General features: G+C 48.2%; 1 protein-coding gene across 1 annotated transcript; it reads left to right on the top strand.

The window, feature by feature from the left end:
- Positions 1-10,678: 10,678 nt before the first annotated feature.
- On the top strand, positions 10,679-18,390 carry LOC144102299 (uncharacterized). The gene is made up of 5 exons (XM_077635603.1): positions 10,679-10,783; positions 13,741-13,883; positions 16,521-16,588; positions 17,152-17,238; positions 18,136-18,390. Exons 1-5 carry the CDS (start codon positions 10,679-10,681, stop codon positions 18,270-18,272), a joined length of 540 nt encoding a protein of 179 aa, XP_077491729.1. The 3' UTR covers positions 18,273-18,390.
- The last annotated feature ends 243 nt before the right edge of the window (positions 18,391-18,633 follow it).

Genomic DNA, 18,633 nt, shown 5'->3' with positions numbered 1-18,633 from the left:
AGCACACGGGCGTTTTTGCGTTTCCCCTCCATCGAAACGCGGCCGCCGCGGTCGCGTTTGAACCCGAGAACTCCGGATCAGTAGCCGAGCGCCTTAACCACTCAGCCACCGTGGCGGGTAAACTGCGACTTAATAATAATTGGTTTTTGGGGAAAGGAAATGGCGCAGTATCTGATTTATATATCGACGGACACCTGAACCGCTCCGTAAGGGAAGGAATAAAGGAAGTAATGAAAGAAGAAAGGAAGAAAGACGTGTCCTAGTGGAGGGCTCCGGAATAATTCCGACCACCTGGGGATCTTTAACGAGCACTGACATCGCACAGCACACGGGCACCTTAGCGTTTTGCCTCCATAAAAACGCAGCCGCCGCGGTCGGGGTCGCACCCGACCGGGGCGGCTGCGTTTTTAACTGCGACTTGGTGGTAGTGGTTTTTTTTTTAAATAATAGTAAAAAGGAAGGAAAAGATTTTTGCTACCCACGGTATCTGCCATCGATACTGAAGCACCTGAGCTGGGGTAGCGGAAATAAAGGACAGCAGGCAGAATGGAGAAATGAAATGAAAGAGGTGAAGGGACAGTAAGAGAGGACAGGGGGAGAAGTAATATATACAAACTATTTGCACAATAAGAAATGTGTCCAGGTTGTGTGCGTGATTAGTTCAAGTTGGAGGAATTAAAACACACGCGCACAGCACTACGTTGGTTACAACTGGAGTGGGGCGTCCAGTTACTAATCCTTCAAGGTAGAACTCGCGGAGCGTTCGGTCACTGCGTGTAACTACCTGACGGAGAACAGACGGGACGTCAAGCCCGTGTGTTGAGGAATGCACAGAGGCTCACCAAAGTTCGCTCACGAGTGCGCGCACTGCCCTGCGGCCACAATAGCGTCTTGAAGGAGTCTGGTAGTATTCCCTGCGCCCTATAGGCCGCGAGCATATCGCGACGAGCATCGGTCCCTGCGGCCGCGATAGCGTCTTGAGGCCGCACAGCAGTGCGCGCACTCGTGAGCCTCGCGAGTGGCGGCGCAGGTGAGGTGTCCACCTAGAGCGGGTCACTGCGCCTTTCCTTTTCACGTAAGCAATTCAATTTTCTTCACCGGCTCCTTTTGCTGCGAGGCTGTTGTTGACCCGCCACAGCAAAATTTTTAGGAGACTTTAGAGTGCAATTTTACAATAGTTAGCTAAATAAGTAATAGTTTAGGTTAAAGGTCTCTTGCTAACAGCGTTGAAGCATGTGCCGATTTGGTCTTGTAACTTAATTGCTTTTCCGCAAATGATTGTCTATGCATGAAGTGCCCTAGTAACCGTCCAATGTGACGATGGTGAAATTGATGACTATGCTTTCTGGAGCCACACAGGGACGAAACTGCCACCTCTAAGCTCAGGCCGTACAAGACGACTTTTGCAGAGATGCTCATAAAACTATAATTGAAACGTCTTGCATGCTTACGGTCATGTCTATTGTTGAACGTCGATGTATCCGATATCTTGGAATGTGTCAATGTGTACATGAAAGTACACGAAAAGAAAAGATATTTGAAGAAATGTGGCTGCGGCGACCACATTTCATTCCCCACTTTTTCTTATAACTGAAGTAGAAAACTGTTTTTAGCTAATATGTACTGATTCATCATTGTTTTGTATGATGCATGGCTGGTTTTACTATTTTTATTGGAATAAACTTATCAGAAAAATCACTACAGCGTATATGTTAACTATTATCTGCGAAAATAACACGTAAAAAGGACACATTCTGAGGTATTCAAGGTTAAAGACAAAAAAAATTAATGTGGATTAGCTCAGCTAATTCAGGATATACAAAGTGAAAGATGTCGGCGTTCACTGTGCTCATTGGCGCTGGCGTTGACAATGTTGTAGACGGCGATAGCTTTGAAGAAGGAAGGGCGCATAGCGCTTCATTCGTGCTTTGATACAGGTGGCGGTGGTGAGAGAGATGTGTGGTGGTGGTGGTGGCAGTGGGTTTTTATTAAAATAATAGTAAAAAGGAAGGAAAAGATTTCAGCTAGCCCCGGCATCGGCCATCGATACTGAAGCACCTGAGCTGGGGTAGCGGAAATAAAGGATAGCAGGCAGAATGGAGAAATTAAATGAAAGAGGTGAGGGGACAGTAAGAGAGGACAGGGGGAGAAGTAATATGTACAAAGTATTTACACAATAAGAAATGTGTCCAGGTTGTGCGCATGATTAGTTCATTTTAGAGGAATTAAAACACGCGCACAGCACTGTGTTGGTATACAACTCGAATGGGGCGTCCAGTTATAATCATTCAAGGTAGAATTCGCGGAGCGTTTGGTCAATGCGTGTAACTACCTGACGGAGAACAGACGGGACATCAAGCCCCTGTGTTCGAGGAATGCACACAGGCTCACCAAAGTTCGCTCACAATAGCGCCTTGATGGAGTCTGGTAGTATGCCCTGCGCCCTATAGGCCGCAAGCATATAGCGACGAGCATCGGCGAACGCGGTACAGCGAAGGAGCAGGTGTTCTAGTGTTTCCACTGCACCGCATCCGTCACACACATCACTCGTCGCGATTCCGTGACGCACCCGTCGTTCCCCGGGCCACACGCAGCCAATGCGCGCGCGGAGGATCATTGCACGTTGTGACCGTGTAAGTGCGCGACAGCCGGTGACACTGTCGATGCGCTCACCTCCCACGATGCGTGGGTAGGGGTGCTGCTTTCGGAGATGGTCGTGGATGGCCGCACGCACGTCCTCCAGCGCAAGGGGCAGATCGCTGGCAGGTAGTTGGTGTGCAGCGGTCGCGATGTCGTCAGCTTCTTCGTTGCCGGCGATGCCGCAGTGACCGGGCACCCACTGTGCACGCACGGCACAACCTCTCTGCGCGAGGCGCTCGATGCGCGAGCGAATTTCCCGCACGTACTAGTGGGGTACCGCGGCCGTTAGATTGCAGGCGGCTGAGGGCGGCGCGGGAGTCGCACAGCAGAGCACTCCTGGGCGGCGGAGGGCCGAGGGTGAGCAGCAGGTCCAGCCCGAGCCGGATCCCCATCAACTCCGCCGTGGTGGAGGAGCCCAGGAAGGCTGCGTGTTGCTGGCTGTACAGTCGCAGGGCGGGGATGGTGGCCGCCGCAGCAAGGGAGCAGCTGTCGCGGGCCACTGAGCCGTCGGTGTACACGAGGAGATGGTCCTGGAGGCGGAACGCAAAACGCGCCCGTGTGCTGTGCGATGTCAGTGCACGTTAAAAGATCCCCAGGTGGTCTAAATTATTCCGGAGCCCTCCACTACGGCACCTCTTTCTTCCTTTCTTCTTTCACTCCCTCCTTTATACCCTCCCTTATGGCACGGTTCGGGTGTCCACCGAGGTATGTGAGACAGTTACTGCGTCATTTTCTTTCCTCAGAAACCAATTTTAATTTTCATTTCTAACCCTCAGTGGCATTTGCTTTTATTTCAAGTGATAGGTCAGGAATTTTGCTGGACCGACGGCAGCAGGCAATGACATTAACTCGGCTTCTTGCCACGTCTTGTCTTCTTTTAGCTGCGAGAAACTCCCCCAGTGTAGACGAAGTGTAATCAAGCGGTGAGGAGAGAGAGAGAGAGAGAAAACTTTTATTTCTTTCCAAGAGGTTCGCGGGGATGAAGACTTCCTGGTCGTCTTGCTTGGGTGCTGGCGACTTGAGTCTTCAAGCAAGAGTGGGCCCTCAGTCCAGGGCTCCACTGAGTTGTGCCGCTTCAGTTGCGTGCTTTACCAAGGCCCTCTGGACCTCAAGCTCGCTGCTGAAGAGACAGCTCTCCCATTGCTCCGCACTCGGTGTTTGTTGATTGTGGAATGCTATGTTTCTCTTGCATTCCCAGGTGATGTGATAGAGTGTGGGCGTACTGCCGCACCAGGGGCAGTCTGGTCTGAATTGCGTTGGTGATATCTTGTTGTATGTGTGTAGGTTAGGGAAGGTGTTCGTCTGTAGCCTACGCCATCCTACAGCCTCTTCCCTATTTAGTGCTTTGTGTGGTGATGGATATCTCTTTCTGATTCCCCTATATAGTTGTAGGGTCTCTGTGTAGCCCCCCTCGCATATGAGTAGCCGTGACTCCGAGACGATCGATAAGCCTGCTCGGTAAGTGAGCCCTCGAGCTAGACTGTCCGCCCTTTCGTTTCCTGCTACGCCTGCGTGGGCTGGCACCCAGATTATATGTTGTATGGGTATTCTTTCAGCTGAGGCTGCCGCCTCGCTGATTATTCTGAGGGCAGTGCCGCTGATATTGCCCTTCGTATAGTTTCTGCATGTTTCTTTCGAGTCCGTTAGGATATTTAGGGAGCGACCTTTTCTGTAGCCTTCGGCTATCGCTAGCGCGACGGCAATTTCTTCGGCCTCTGCTATCCCTGACACCCCTACTGAAGCGCAGGTGATAGTTTCCCCTGTACCGTTGACCACCGCTACCGCGGCTGTGCGTTTCTCTGCTCTTGCGTACATAGAAGCGTCGGTGTATAGTGTGCTTTCGGATTGGCCTAGCCTTCTGTTTATCTGTTCGGCCCTGGCTCTCCGCCTTTCTTCGTGTAGGTTGGGATCCATATTTTTAGGTAAGGGTCCCACGTTGAAAGTTCTTCTGAGGTCGTCTGGAACTTCTGTGTATCTGTCAGCCAGACCACTTGCGTTCCGACCTAGCCTTTTTAGGAGCGCCCTTCTTGTGGGGGAGCCCCTGAGCCTCGTCAATTGCGCACCCATTTGAGCCTCTGCTAGCTCGTCAAAGGTGTTGCTGACTCCGAGCTGGAGTAATTTTTCATTTGACGTGTTCCTGGGTAGGTGCAGAGCGATCTTGTAGGCCTTCCTTAGTATACAGTCGGCTTGCTCTCTTTCCGCTTTTGTTGTTGCGTGGTAGGGCAGCGAGTATGTGACCCTGCTGACGATTAGGCTGTTTACGAGTCTTAGGGTGTCGTCTTCCTTCATTCCGTATCTTCTTTGGGATACTCGGCTGATCATTCTTCCTACTTGTTCCGTGGCTTTCCTGAGCAGGGTGATGGTGTGGCTGCATTTGCGGCTACTCTGTAGCCACATGCCCAGAATGCGGATTATGTTTTTCTCCGGGATCGGTTGTCCCTCGAGGACGACGTCCAGCGGGGCTTGGGTAGGGTGTCTCCCTATTCTGATGAGCTCCGATTTTTCGGTCGAGCATTTCAGGCCCCTCTCCTTCACGTAGTCTTCTACGCAGGTGGCGGCTTCCTGTAGTCGGTCTTGTTTTTCTCCTAGCGATCCTTGGGTGATCCACACGGTTATGTCGTCGGCGTACATGGCGTGTTTGATACCCGGGATCTCTTTGAGCTTTCTTGCCAGTCTTAGCATTGACATGTTGAAGAGCACCGGCGATATGACTGAGCCTTGGGGTGTTCCTTTGCAGGGTGTGGCGAAGACGTCACTTCGCAGCTCGGCTAGCCCTACGGTCGCTGTTCGGTTGCTTAGGAAGGCCCTGATGTAGTTATGGGCTCTCCTTCCGCAGTTCGTGTCGTTTATGCCTTCCATGATGGCGGCGTGGCTTACGTTGTCAAAGGCTCCTTTGATGTCGAGGGCCATGACAACGTTTTCTCCGCTTCTCGGCATTTTTTCAAGTACTTCCTCCTTTAGCTGGAGGAGTACGTCTTGCGTGGACAGGTGGGCTCGAAACCCGTACATGCTATCAGGGTAGAGTTGGTTTCTCTCCAGGTGTGACTGAATTCTCTTCGTTATTATTCGTTCGTACATCTTGCCTAGGCACGATGTGAGGGATATCGGCCTGAGGTTTTCCACTTGTAGTTTTTTACCGGGCTTCGGAATCATCACCACGACCGCGTGTTTCCATTCGGCGGGTACTGTTCCTTCCTGCCATAGTTTATTGAGGTACGCGGTGAGCTGGTCAATAGCTCCGTCGCTTAAGTTTCTGATCAGTGAATTGCGGATTCTGTCTGCTCCTGCTGCCGTGTTTCTTGTTGCCGACCTGATCGCATCGACCACCTCTTCCCTGGTTATGGGCCTGTCCATGACGGGGTTCTCTTCGCCTTGATATTCCTCTTTGTAACACTCGACCTGGTCGTTGCCGTAGCATTTGACCCGGACCTCCTCCAGTAGTTGTTTATCTGTACCGGTGTATTGGTGCACCAGCCTTCGTATTGCTTTGCCGCTCTCCGACTTGTTTTTGCTTGGGTCCATGAGGGACTTGAGGATCTGCCACGTTCTGGCCGTGCTCAGGGTGCCGTTCAGCGCGTTGCTAAACTGCTGCCATCCTTGTCTGGCCAGCTGCGTCGCGTACTCCTCCGCCTGCTTGGTGATTTCAGCTATCTTGGTCTTGAGCTTCCTGTTCAGCTTTTGTCTTTTCCACCGTGCGGTGAGTCCGCGTCTCGCCTCCCATAGCTTGAGGAGTCGCTTATCCACCTCCGGGGCGTGTTCGGTTCGGTCCACTTCTTTGGTGTAGAGTTCCTGGACCTCCTTGAGCTGTTGGCTCCACTCCCCCACAGATACAATGTCGCCTCCTTGCATCTGTCTACAGTGGGCCCTGAAGGCGTCCCAGTCGACGAGACGGGTCTTGCCTATTTTTCGTTTTGTGTCTTCGGCTGTGATGCTGGTTTTCAGTATATAGTGGTCGCTTCCTAGGTTTTCGAGTAGGTTTTCCCACTCGACCTGTCTGGCGCCCCTCACAAAAGTCAGGTCGGGGCAAGTGTCTGGGCTGACGCTGTTACCCTGTCTGGTTGGTTGGGTTTCGTCAGTTAGGAGATCGCAATCCGTTTGCTCTGCAGCGTCGCTGATTGTTCTTCCTTTTTTATCGTCTTTGCTGTAACCCCATTTTGGGTGCTTGGCGTTGAAATCGCCTGCTATTATTAGGGTGTTGTTGCCCGCTAGTTTTCTAGCCTCTGTAAAAAGCCTGCTAAAGTCCCCATCCTTCTGCTTAGGCGGGCTGTATAGGTTGATAATAAAGGTGCTCTTGGATTGTGCTTTCTTTTTAGGTATAATCTCTGTGATCGTGTGGTCGATCCGAGTGTCCGTTATTTCGTCGTGTGCTGTGGCTACCAATTTCTTGCTTACGAGGGTCGCCGTACGGCGAGCTTCCTGACACGTATAGCCCCTCAGCGAAGGTGTGCAGTTGGCTTCCTGTAATATAATTACGTCTGGCGGGGTTCCTTTGGCATAAATGTACTGCTGCAGGAGGCCTTGTTTTTGCCTGTACCCCCTGCAGTTCCATTGCCATATCTCTAATTGTTGGAGGCGTTCTGCCATGATGGTGTACTAGGGTTGGAGTTGAGGGTTTCTGCGCCGAACCTGCGTTCGTTATATAGGCGTTCTCTAGCGTCGTTAGTCGTTCTCTGCGCGTTCTGATTCTTAATGTGTGTTCTAACGTTTTGCTCTAGAAGGGCAAATTTCTGCTGCATAAATTGCATCTGCTCTTGCGTCTGTTTCTGCATGTTCATTATGAGAGCCTCGAGCTTCCCATCTTGTGGCTGTGTTGCTTCCACCATTGGGGGTGGTGGGGTCTGAGTTTTGGGCTGTGTCTGCCCTGTCCTGATTTCGCGGAGTTCTTTAAGGACCTCGCTCAGCTGCTTTCTGAGTTGGCCTAGTTCCTGTCTGAGGGCTTTGTTCTCTTCCATTAACTGTTTCTCGCGAGTGGATTGTGTGTTTGTGTTTGAGTGCGGAGCAAAGAGCGTTTTGGGAGGGCCGTCTCCCCAGCTCACCTTGACACCGCCGGTCTTCGTTTTCTTCTGTTGCTCTTGTCCTTGCTTCTGCTTCTGTTGCTGTTGTCCCAGGGGCGGGAAGGACTCGTCCCGCTCGGATCCTCGACTCCGGCTCCGGTTGCGGCTGCGTCCGCGGCTGCCGCTGCGCCCGGATTCCTGTGAGGACGACAGCGGTGAGGACGACAGACAGCAATTAATGCCAGCGCACGCGACAGATATAAAAGAGGCTGGCGCAGCCCTTAAGACGTTATAAATGTCCGGACTCCGTAGAGTATATGTTACGGGTCCAGTTGGCCTTTTTTTGGAAATGTGGCGGAGAGTTTGAAGGATGCTTCACTCCCGCCACCGGTTGGCCCGGTATTGCGCTACCTCCGGGATCGGCCTTGTCTTTAGCGCGTCTTTACTATCCTGTCTTTCTATCCCATCTTTCAACTCTCCTGCTATCTGCACGTGGTAGCGATTGTGGCTCGGCTTGAGCCAGTGAGCAGGCCTGTGCACTTTCCTTTTCTTTCTTCCTGGCAACTATCTATCTATCTATCTATCTTAAGTCGTTAATTGTGCTGCTCACGAAGAGAAAACATCTTGGCGGCGAGGATAGCAGCAAGCGCGCTTAGTGGTCATCGGGATCGGATTCCCTTCGCTTTAGGTCGTGCTGTGTCGGCATCCGACTTGGGACTCTGGAGATAAGGCTACTAAAACATCGAAGAACATCTTGAAAATGTTGGAGCTGATGAGTGCTTCTCGCGTGACAAAGTGATAAGGCAGCGTGACTGCCCCTATGAAGCAAGAAACACAGAAAAACCAAGCAATACTTAATTCTCAGCATTATGTTGAATCGTTACGTTCACCTGCATGCAGCGTCTTCGCCAAAAGCAATCGATGGATTAAAAAGTCTTGTATATTAGCCGTGTAACAGTGCACTTACGGCGCCCGTGAAGCTCTACATCTGTGCACGTTAAGGAGAACCCTTGCCCTCACCTTTCGGGACCGTTTGGTCCGTAGGAGTGCACTAAGTGCTTCATATAACTGCTGTGAAGCAAAATGCCGTTGCTCGTCTGTCAAAGGGTGTGCACGAATGTAAGGCGGTGGAACATTCATCATGATCATCAGCCTGACTACACCCCCTGCAGGGCAAATTCATTTCCCATGTCTCTCCAATTAAACCCGCCCTTTAACACCTGCGGCCACCGTATCCCCGCAAACTTCTTAATCTCATCCGCCCACCTAACTTTCTGCCACCCCCTGCTACGCTGCCTTATTTTGGAATCCACTTCGTTACCCTTAAGAACCAGCGGTTATCTTGCCTTCGCATTACATGCCCTGCACATTCAAGAACGGAACAAAGAGTCCGGACTAAAGTAATAGTTAACTATTTGGTTAGTCTGTTAACACGAATTCACACCTTGCAACAGCGATGTTTTCATACCCATCCCTACAGTTGGGCTGAGCTGGAAACTTTATAATAGGCTGTCCAAATCTCTAACATGCTGAACGCCAAGCCAGTTGAGGGAGACGACCCTGCAAAGTTCGTTCACCCAGCCGGCCCCCCGCCGAATGGCGCCAACGTCTGACTACTTGCGGTAAGCGCCCGCCGTGATGAATAAGAGATATTAGGTTAGATCACAGTAACAAAGTCGGAATTACATCATGCAAAACCAAAGCCACGTTTCAGTCATTCCTCCCGCGCACAGCTGTCCAGTGCAATCACCTTCCCGCATCAACCGCTGCCATTTCTGACAACAAACACTTCAAAACCGCATTAGAGAACACTGTATAAGTACGAGAATCTGATTCTTTTATTCTTTTTACTTGTTGTACTGCCATTTTTTTTCACTGTATTGCTGCACTGTACGTACTGTCTTATATTTTATAACATTGTTTAAGTTGGCCATCTGATTCTCTTTGTTGCACTGACAAAATGTGTTTTTTTTTCACTGTATTGATGCACTGTATGTACTATATTATATCCTAATAATCAGCACATCAATAACCCATTAGATAATATTGTATGACTAGGAGCCATCATTTCTGTATTACTAATTTCTTTGCTGCTTTGTATGTTGTTTATTTTTATTTTTTGTGACCACTCCCCTCTGTATTGCCTCTGGCCCTGAGGGTAAACTAAATAAATAAATAAAAATATTCCATGTTGGGCGCATCATGCCCACTTCCGAACCATCGCTGCCAAATCGCTTCCGACGACTGTGTGCAATGATGGATCGGTGCTGTCATTACAGCGGCTGCACGTTCAAATTGAACTGTCATTAGCGCCTTATCTCTAACGCTGCAGCTGAACTGGAACGAGAAATGGCCCGTTGTAGCGTGTTTTTTTTATATTTTTTTTTCAAACACGCATGACAGACTTCACTTCTGCGGCAGCGTCACTTCCCATTACTGAATACCTCGCATCTTTTTGCATTGAGTTTCATTAGCGAAAAAATGACTGCCATTTGGTTCTGTATTTCGTTTCATATTTGTATTTTTGGTTTCCAAAATGCGACGACACTGGCAATTGTAGACAAAGCTAGATTGCTGGGCTGATAACGCTCTCATTCTCCGAGCCGAGTAGGGTTGCGAATTGAAGCCGCGAACGGGAAATGGAAATGTTACCGGCTCACTGCCTGTAACCTCACCTAGTGCTAGAGAGGGACCAGAGCTCAAGGCACGCCTGCTACGCAACCTGTGAGAGCTGACAGTTCAATCCTGTCATTTCATTTTGTTCGGGGAGGATTGCTCCCACCGAGCTGGCTATTTTTTTCTATCCGTGTTACTGATTCGCAGAACACGCCGACTGTTGCGTTTGCAGAGAAAGTCTACTCCTAGTGTTGCCTGAGCTATACGTGAGTGATTGAACGCAAAGAAGTGAAACCGTGCCGGTTCATTGACCGACAGTGATTGCATTGATACCATTTTGAACGCTGTGTAAGTTAAGCGTGTTTTCGTGCATATATAGGTTGGTGTGGCACCTTTTTGAGACACACACACGCTCCCTGGTTGGCAACATGCATTCGCTTCGGTCCTTGGAGTGGGTCGGCCTCGGCGTATTTCTTCTGGCGGTTCATCTGGCCGGGGCTGAGAAAGTGCATGGTGCAGCGGACGCCTTTCACGTACGTAGTTCTGTGGTCTCCAGACACGCTGTAATAACAGCGTATCAATGATACTCTGACCACAAATTCAACAGGTCTCTTCTTTGTAAAATCCAATAACCAGTCCGTTTGTCTGTCACCAAAAAACGCTTTGAAATGGTGACAACTGTACTCTTGATATTTTTCTCGACATTCTGCTTCATAAACGTGCCTAGTTTAATTTTCATCGTTATTTAGTTGTTTCCGCTCTTGAGGGATAAATCAGCAGCGATACCGATATGAACATCAATAATCTGATAAACACTTATCCTTTACTTCTTCATTCTAGGAAAATCGTCGCCAGACGACACGGCAGTGCACTCCCAGAAATGGCTGGTGGTGGTGGCATGTTTGTTAATATATTTTTGTGTTACAGCTTTTAAAGTTTATTTTCAGATAATAGTTTCTTTTTAAATTCTCTGTTTAATTTATAAGGAGAAGCCGAATATTCCTTTATCCGCAATTAATACTACTACTACTACTACTACTACTACTACTACTACTACTACTACTACTACTACTAATAATAATAATAATAATAATAATAATAATAATAATTGGTTTTTTGGGGAAAGGAAATGGCGCAGTATCTGTCTCATACATCGTTGGACACCTGAACCGCGCCGTAAGGGAAGGGATAAAGGAAGGAGTGAAAGAAGAAAGGAAGAGAGAGGTGCCGTAGTGGAGGGCTTCGGAATAATTTCGACGACCTGGGGATCTTTAACGTGCACTGACATTGCACAGCACACGGGCGCCTTAGCGTTTTTCCTCCATAAAAATGCAACCGCCGCGGTCGGGTTCGAACCCGGGAACTCCGGATCAGTAGTCGAGTGCTCTAACCACTGAGCCACCGCGGCGGGGCGTTATCCGAAATTGGTAAACTATAAATTTAGGTAAGCGTCAGTGGGCGAAACACACCAAACGCACTAAGCGATCCGGAGTGCTGTGGACGGCAGCTCTACCTACAGATTGTTGCTTACCCGGCCTGAGAAGATTCGCTCTTTGGCGTAGCGGTATGTACGAGTATGATCTTCGGCTCAGGCACAACAAACTCTTTTTCGATTTCGTCTGCACAAACTGTCTTGTTATTTTTATGTGTTTCGAGGCTTGGACGCTGTAAAGTAGTTTTAGAAAAAGAAAGGCAAAGAAGGAGGAAAACACCTTATTTAATAGTCAGCATTTAATTGAGAGCAACTGGAATTTTCAAGCTAGAAAAGAGCTAAACAAAGTTAAACCAAGCTAAACAACGGAAAACACAGTAGGACTTACAAATCGCATTTAGCTAAACCAGGTAAACGGTGAGAGGAAAAATTTTCTTCTGTTCTCGTTTTTTCATACCTTATCGCTTTCTTTATTTTTCTGAACCACATGTGAATGTCACTGACTACGCATTCTTCAATGTTGTCAGTGGATGCAATGTTGTCAGGCGGTGGTTCAGTGGTTACGGCTCTCGGCTGCTGACCCGAATGACGCGGGTTCGCTCCCTGCAACGTCGCATTTTCGGTGAAGGCGAGATGCTAGAGGCCCGTGTACTGCGCGATGTCAGTGCACGTTAAAAATCCCCAGGTGGTCGAAATTTCCGGAGTCCTTCATTACGGCGTCCCTCATAGGCTCAGTCGCTTCGGGACGTTACACTTCAATAAACCAAACCAAACCAATCCAAACCAATGTTGTCAGCGGCTTATAACGCGACTAGACCAGTGCAAGCAGCTCGTGTGCCTATAATATCGTAAAACATAGGCGTGCTCGCGTCTAATCACCGCTGCTCGCTCTGCGCATGCGTGCGGCCTCACCGATAATGCAGGTTATTATCCCCGACACGGGGCTGCCAAAAGCGCAGGTGACACGCTGCCGAGTTGCCAACATCTCGCTAGTTTTTGTCGCCGCTTTCTCACAACGCAAAACATTCATTTATAAAAATTTCTGTAGATAGTCTATAGATTGTCTGTAGAATTTTGTCTATGAAGTCTTTAGATTATTTATAGACAAACCCTAGACAAGTGTCTATAGCCAAAGATGTCCTGTAGACAGTCTATAGACAATCTATAGATTTATGGTCACACACTTTTTGTAGACGTTTGTCTATAGACAGCCTACAGACAGTCCACAGACTACCAATCGACAGAAAGAAATACCTATAGGAAAGCATTAGTCTATAAGAAGTCTATGGACCGTATCTAGACCATTTTTATAAGGGTTGTATGCTGCACAGACTAAATGCAGGTCGCACCAGATAAATGTTGTTGCTGTAATTAAAAAATTCAAAGGACCAGTAAGCAGTAGGTTCGATGTTGAGAGCTGGCCACATTTTATTACTGCTCGCAACTAGTCAGAAGAAACACCCGCCGTGGTGGCTCAGGTGCATTGGTGTTCGGCTTCTGATCGCGAAATCGATCCCGGCCGCGGCCGGTGTATTTCCATGCAGGGGAAACAGAAACGCGCGTGTGAGTGTGACTTCAGCGCACGTTAAAGATCCCCGGGTGGTCTAAATTAATTCTGAGCCCTTCACTACGGCGTCGTTAATATCGAATGCGTCTATTCGGGTTATTAAACTCCACAATTTACGACTCAGTCAAAAGGAGCTCGTACGTTCAGCTCGATCGTTGCCTCTGCCATAACTATCAATCTTGTAGTTTGATTTATAGGGGTTCAACATGCCAAAGCGACTCAGGCTATGAGGGAGGCCGTAGTGAAGGGCTGCGGAAATTTCGACCACCTGGGGTTCTTTAACGTGCACTGACATCGCACAGTATGCATGCAGGACTCTAGAATTTTCCTCCAGCGAAATACGACCACCGCGGCCGGGATCGAATCCGCGCCTTTCGGGTCAGCAGCCGAGCTCCGTAACCACTGAGCCACCGCGGTGGCTGGTGTGACGTTGGATTTACTTAATCCTGTTCGGATTTTTGGCGTCGATGATTTTCTTATGCCCTGTACAGGTCTTCGAGAGCTTTCCTTTCGCACTGGCCATATTCGACGCAGATTTGGACGGGGATCTGGACTGTGTCAGCGCCAAACGAACGCAGTACGACAAAGATGCCCGAACCGCCACTTACGTCTGGATGCTGAAGGGGAACTCGCCGTAAGGTTCAATTCCCTTCTGCGAGTTGCGATCCAAAACGTGCCGCTCCGAGGCTTAGGCGTATTTTCCCAAGGAAACAGTGATGCGCAGAGCATTCTTTACGCCGCGCCCGAGCAGCTGTGCAGATCAGCATGCCTGCACTGTAGAGTGCATAAAAATTAGAGGCGGTTTAAATACTGCTGAACCTAATTAGAGAGTGAATGCTGTGGTGTATCGGGCAACTAGACGCGGCTTGGCGTCTGAAACGTTGAGTGGGTTCCCCACACTGGATAGGCAGTGCTCCATCCTACCACTTTGGAAGGTGACAGTTAAACTGGTGGTTGATCGTGAGAGGTTGGTCACCCAACGAACTCTGCGGCCTATATATTCCCCCTCCCCGACTGATGTCGCAACGGCTGTTTCCACTGCGCGACGTCACGCGATTGTCACGGGACTATTCAACCGCCCTCTACCGGCGAATCGAAATGTCAAAGGTCATCGTGGTGGAGCACATATGGTAAGGCCTATAGCCACACTTAACTCCTGCCTCACTCGAAGGTCAACCGGCAACGCATGACGAAATCGGCTTTGCCTAACGTAGTGAAGCTTTCACTTCAAAAAACTAAATATACCGGCACTGTCACATCGGTAGCGACGCGATTAATGTGAAGCCCTTTAACATGCACGTGTGGCCGTGTCGATTGATACCAGTGCGATATGCATTATTGCACGCAGTAAGTGCGAATTGTTTGTGAAATGAGGAGTGTTTCCCGTTGCTGGCATTGTAAATTATGAGCAGTTCCACGTAGAAATAGCTACCATTGTATATTCAGATGTTTTTTAAATATTCTTGTAACCAACTATATTTTCTCACTGTTTTTGTATATTTTCCACTCCCCCTCTGCAATGCCACTGGCCCTGAGGGGTAATGTAAATAAATAAATTCACTGGAAAATATATCTAAGGCGAGATATTTGGTTTTGATTTCATTAAAATAAATTGCAACATACCCGCAAATGGCGCCGTGGAAGTATCATTTTTAAAGCTGGAAGAGCCAAGGCCAACTGAAGGCAGGCTGAGGCCTCACCGACCAAAACAGCCACCGCCAGAGGGCTCGCCGTGTTCCGACGCCAGTTCATTCGACTGCGCTTGTCACGTGATACGCTACGTCACCCTTCCAGTTGTTCATGCAGTAGCGATCGCTATGGTTGCAACGACTGCGACACACTGCGACCAACATGCCGAAACCTAGTGCCACAGCTGTCGGAGACGAAGACGGCTGTCTTTACAGTCGCAGAGAAAGAGAAATACTATAAAGATTTTTTTTTGTTGTTGAAGGTTCCTGAGCGTTAAACTGCCAACGATCAGACGTATTGAGGCGTACATATGTAAAGGGGGGACCACGATTTTCGGAACACCGACGGTACTGCATATGCCCTCCACAAGTATTGAACGAGGGACGGACCCGTCCGGGTCTTGATAGAGCGATCGTTGTCTAGGAAATACGGAGATACCCTCCGCGGTGGCTCAGTGGTTTGTTTTAGCGTTCGGCTGCTGATCACAAGATTGCGAGCTCGACAGCGGTCTTGGCGGTCGTATTTCGATGAAGTTGAAGACAGACACACACACAAAAAAAACTATGCGCTGTACAATGCGAGCGTACGTTAAAGAACCCGAGGTGGTCTAAATTAACCCAAAGCCCTCCGCTGTGGCCTCCCTCATAGCGCATATGTTGCTTTGGGGCGTTAAACGCCACAATTTGCAGCCGCGGTGGCTCAGTGGTTATGTCGCTCGGCTGCTGACCCGAAAGACGCGGGTTCGATCTCAGCCACGGCGGTTGCATTTCGATGGAGACGAAATTCTATAGAGGCCCGTGTACTGTGCGATTTCAGAGCTCGTTCAAGAACCTCAGGTGGTGGAAATTTCCGGAGTCCTCCACTACGGCGTCCCTCATAGCCCGAGTCGCTTTGATGTGCCAAAACCCCCATAAACCAACTAAAAGCCACACATTACGATTTTTAATTTAATACTGAAAGGCTGCGTGTCGTCACCGTTGTATGGCAGCGACGTTAACATGACTTTCCCGCATGCTCGAAATGAAGACGCGTTCGGTACGGACACGGGGCTTTACTTGGTTGCTGCCGACGTCCCTCACATCACTTTGAGCCTCAGTCATATCACTTCAACTTACAATGTCACTTTTTATCCAGTGCCACTTTAAATAGCGCTACATGGTGTTTTCCTTTTCTGAATATTTACAATTTAACATATCTACCTTTTCCTGTTTCATTGTGCCCGATGAAGAAGTGCGAATTTTCTTTAACATGGAACAACTTAGAAAGCTGTACAGATTTTTAACATTCCTGTCTAAATGTGCACTAATGATGTTAATGGAAATTCTGGTTTTGTTCACATTTTCCGGCAACTGCTGAAGTACACAAATTAATATTGACTAAATATTCGTAGCTAAGCAAAAATGCCCGTTGCTCTGGGTGATGTTTATTAACTGGCCCTGTTAGGGTAGGCTGTACTGTTTGTATACACATGTACCTTTCTTTCAGATAATGTGCCAGTAGTAGTTAATAACTGTAAGCCCGTGTGCACAAGAGCTGGTTGCGGGCTATTATTGAGGGAGTATTTTTGCTCGTTTCTTTTCAGCAAAAACGTCACATACCACATTAAGCGCGGTCCGACGTTTGACACCAGCACATACACGATTGACGACGGTAAGTGTGTCGATATTGGCAGCTTTTAAATCGTCGGGAACAACTGATTTTTTATTTCCCTCAACCGCAAGCGCAGTATATGCGTCAAATTATTTCTTTGCAACAACCCGTGCTTTAGGCTGCTCGTGAAGTATTATCACAAAATTTATTTTTACTATTTACAAGCAAAAACACGAACTCAACAGTGCTGGAACGAACTTGTTCAAAAGTCCCTAGTCCCGGAGGGTTAAAATACGTATCCTGCAGTAATAACGAGAGCGCACAGACATATAGAAGGACATACAGCGACATAGAACGCCAAATAAAGCCGTAAATGCATAAAAAGACACGTAACGAAATGGAAAGGAACCGAACAAAATAGAACGACTTACAATGACGACAAAAGAAAACATCTCAGAGAGACAATGTATAACAACCACGTAAAAAGGCGGCATAGAGAGACGACACAGAATAAAGAGGCTACTTAGAAAAGCGCAGCTACCTTTAATACGACGTGCTTGTGTTGTCCCCAAGGCATTACGAATCTCCGGCCGTGACAACTTTGACCTGTGTATGCCTTGCAGATTACGAACACGAGTACAACGCTCATTTTTACTTTTCGGACTACAAGAGCTGCGTCATTTTCGGCATGCCCTACAAAGACAGAGAAGGTAAGACTCTTATTAGGAAATACGACAGAGCTGGTCTCAAAATACAACAGAAATTTTTGTCGCCCTGTCGCTACGACAAAATTTTATGCAGTGTGCACGGTGAAGTGTTCCGTTGTTGGGACAGGACTTGCGCTGCCGTTACGACAGAAGACTGCTCAGCAGGAAGTCTTGTCGTTAATAATAATAATAATTTTTTTTGGTGGAAAGGAAATGGCGCAGTATCTGTCTCATATATCGTTGGACACCTGAACCGCGCCGTAAGGGAAGGGATAAAGGAGGGAGTGAAAGAAGAGAGGAACAAATAGGTCCGTAGTGGAGGGCTCCGGAATAATTTCGACCCCCTGGGGATCTTTCGAAATTATTCCGGAGCCCTCCACTACGGACCTATTTGTTCCTCTCTTCTTTCACTCCCTCCTTTATCCCTTCCCTTACGGCGCGGTTTCGGTGTCCAACGATATATGAGACAGATACTGCGCCATGCAAGGATTTCTATTGTAAGGTCACAAAATACTACAGGAAAATCTGTTTTGACAACGGAGAATTTTTGTGAATTTTCGATAGGGAGACATTATGGGGTTTAGGACAGGTGGACCCTATCGGTTTTTAGGATATGAGAATAGCGTGGGCTCACTGGTCGTGCGCAAAATTGCAATGGCTCGCAGGTGAGCGTACTGCGCATGCACACCATTATTTCCATATCCTCCTAACCGACAGGGTCACCCTATTCTAAAACTCGTTATTGATACACGCGGTGACTTTTTTGGTTACCGAAGTATGAAATGGAGAGAACACGAACCTTTTTTGCAATCAACAGGACAAGACACAAAAAATAACGCCCCATTTATTTCTTGTCTTGTATTAACATGTAACCCCACCCAACTCTTTCTGTTTGCGCAGAATGCACGTTGTTTGTCTCAAGGGACGTGAAGGACAACGTCCCGAAAATATGCGAGGAGAAATTCGTGGAGAATTGCGACCTCAAAGTGATTGCGTACGACAAAGACACCTGCGGCGATTTCCTCGACGTCGATTGATTATGTGGAGACTTTGGCTGCTGTGTCTCATTTTGCTCAGGTTGACTTTTGTGGAAGCGAAAATAAAGCCTTGCTGGTTTTCAGACAACTTTACTCACTTCTCTGATACGAAAAACTGGTGGTCTCTGTGGATCTTTGTTATGTCTTAAAGGCTATCAAATGCCTTGCAGTTATAAAACCCGTACAGAAACTTCTTTAGACCGTCCATACACTTCCGTCCATGATGTCTATGGACTTTATAGACGAACCCTAGAGAATAGTCTACAAGCAAGATAAATCCTATAGACAGTCTATAGACAATCTATAGATTTATGGCCATACACTTTTTGTTGACTTCTGTCCATAGACTATGAATAGACAA

This window comes from Amblyomma americanum, chromosome 8 (assembly GCF_052857255.1).
Source record: "Amblyomma americanum isolate KBUSLIRL-KWMA chromosome 8, ASM5285725v1, whole genome shotgun sequence".
NCBI lineage: Eukaryota > Metazoa > Arthropoda > Arachnida > Ixodida > Ixodidae > Amblyomma > Amblyomma americanum.
The sequence above is the reverse complement of the archived record's forward strand: the minus strand, read 5'-3'. Positions and strand labels throughout refer to the sequence as shown.